Source organism: Colobus angolensis, unplaced genomic scaffold (assembly GCF_000951035.1).
Source record: "Colobus angolensis palliatus isolate OR3802 unplaced genomic scaffold, Cang.pa_1.0 Scaffold168, whole genome shotgun sequence".
NCBI classification, from domain to species: Eukaryota; Metazoa; Chordata; class Mammalia; order Primates; family Cercopithecidae; genus Colobus; species Colobus angolensis.
The window spans coordinates 5538684-5540382 of record NW_012114799.1 but is presented as its reverse complement, the minus strand read 5'-3'; the positions used below and the strand labels follow the sequence as shown (position 1 = coordinate 5540382).

The 1699-nt window shown below is 30.1% G+C and overlaps 1 protein-coding gene across 1 annotated transcript in view; it reads right to left on the bottom strand.

Annotated features, from left to right (window-relative positions):
• Window positions 1-1699, bottom strand: part of UBXN4 (UBX domain protein 4) — a 54824-nt gene that overhangs the window by 3656 nt on the left and 49469 nt on the right. The window contains exon 12 of the mRNA XM_011937731.1: window positions 459-661. Within this exon, the coding sequence (XP_011793121.1) occupies window positions 459-661 (203 nt within the window). The remainder of the gene's footprint in view (window positions 1-458; window positions 662-1699) is intronic.

Genomic DNA, 1699 nt, shown 5'->3' with positions numbered 1-1699 from the left:
CTGCAATTTGGTCCTTCTTTGAATGACCCAGACAAGGCTATCAGCCAGTATATAAAATAACCAACAGGGTTAAAATTATCAAAGCAGAGTAATTCATCTATAGTAATTATGCAAGATGACCCTGAACAATTAATGGAATGAAATATCTTGTCAAGCAAAACATGGTTAGGAAGAAAGAAGTTACTAGAAAAAAAATCTGCCTTGATAGTTATGGGATAAAGAAACTTCAATGAATGAAACAATAAACCAGCAGAGGTGAAGCTACTTTCCATAAAATTGGTTTTACAAAGCTGAGGAGAGATGATATAATACAGTTTCAGAGCATCTGAGTTTTTCTCCTCCACTGTGGGAACTGGAGAGGACATATACAGAAAGGCAAAGTACTCAATTTTTTACTTTAAAAAAGATATTGGGCATGACTTACATATTTTATAAATGGGGAAAACACACACAGGTACCTTTTTTCTGATTTGCTAGATGATGCAGGGTTTGGGGGTTCTGACGATGTTACTCTCACTGAAGTCTGTGTGGGAGGTGGACTGCTAAACAAGAAATTGCTAATTAATCTCCAGATGGCAAGGAATGGATAAAGTACTGTTCCCAACAAGGTCCAAATGTCTCCGCTGGAAGAGTGTACCATGGATGCAGTTGGTCTTCCTGCCTAGAAATTAAGAAATAAACAAACCTAGATAAAGACTACATTAGTACAACCACATCATACCCAAGGTTCCAGACGAAACTTTCATCTGGAAAAGGAGGTCCTACTGATTTTAGTTTACCTCAAGAGGGTGAAATGATATCTTTTGCTGTTTTTCAGGTATATATAAACTTCTGAAGACTCCCAGAAGTTTTTAAAGATAAATTATAATATACAATATTATAATTGCATAATACTGTATATATATATAATTGCATAATACTGTATATTATATATACAATATTATAATTGCACAATACTGTATATTATATATACAATATAATTGCACAATACTGTGTATTATATATACAATTGTATAGTACTGGGTATTATATATACACGATATTATAATTGCATAATACTGTATATTATATATATAATATAATTGCATAATACTGTATTATATACATTATTGCATAATACTGTGTATTATATATACAATATAATTGCACAATACTGTGTATTATATATACAATATTTTAATTGCATAATACTTTATATTATATATACTATATTATAATTGCATAATACTGTATATTATATATACAATGTTATAATTGTACTGTATATTATATATACAATATTGTAATTGTATAATACTGTATATTATATGTACAATATTATAATTGTATAATACTCTATATTATATATACAATTGTATGTAATTGTATGTTATAATTATTTGGAGCTCTGTTTAAGAGAAATTGTAATATACAAACTAGAAAGTTGTTCTCAGTGAAATGAGCCATTTTTTTAAGAATATTAAACTTTTATAAGAAAAGTCTTTCTTGCTGATTAAAAAAATGGTTTAAACAATGAAATCCTGATTACTGGAGAGCTGTTTTGGGGTGGGGGACATGTCTAGTATAGAGCAAGGAAAATTATGTTAACCAGGACACAGAAGACCCAGGCTCTCATCCCAGTTATGGCACTTAAGGTAGGACCTTGGCAGCAGTCATTTAAGCTGTCTTCTTTTCTTCACCAGAGATTAAAATATTGTTG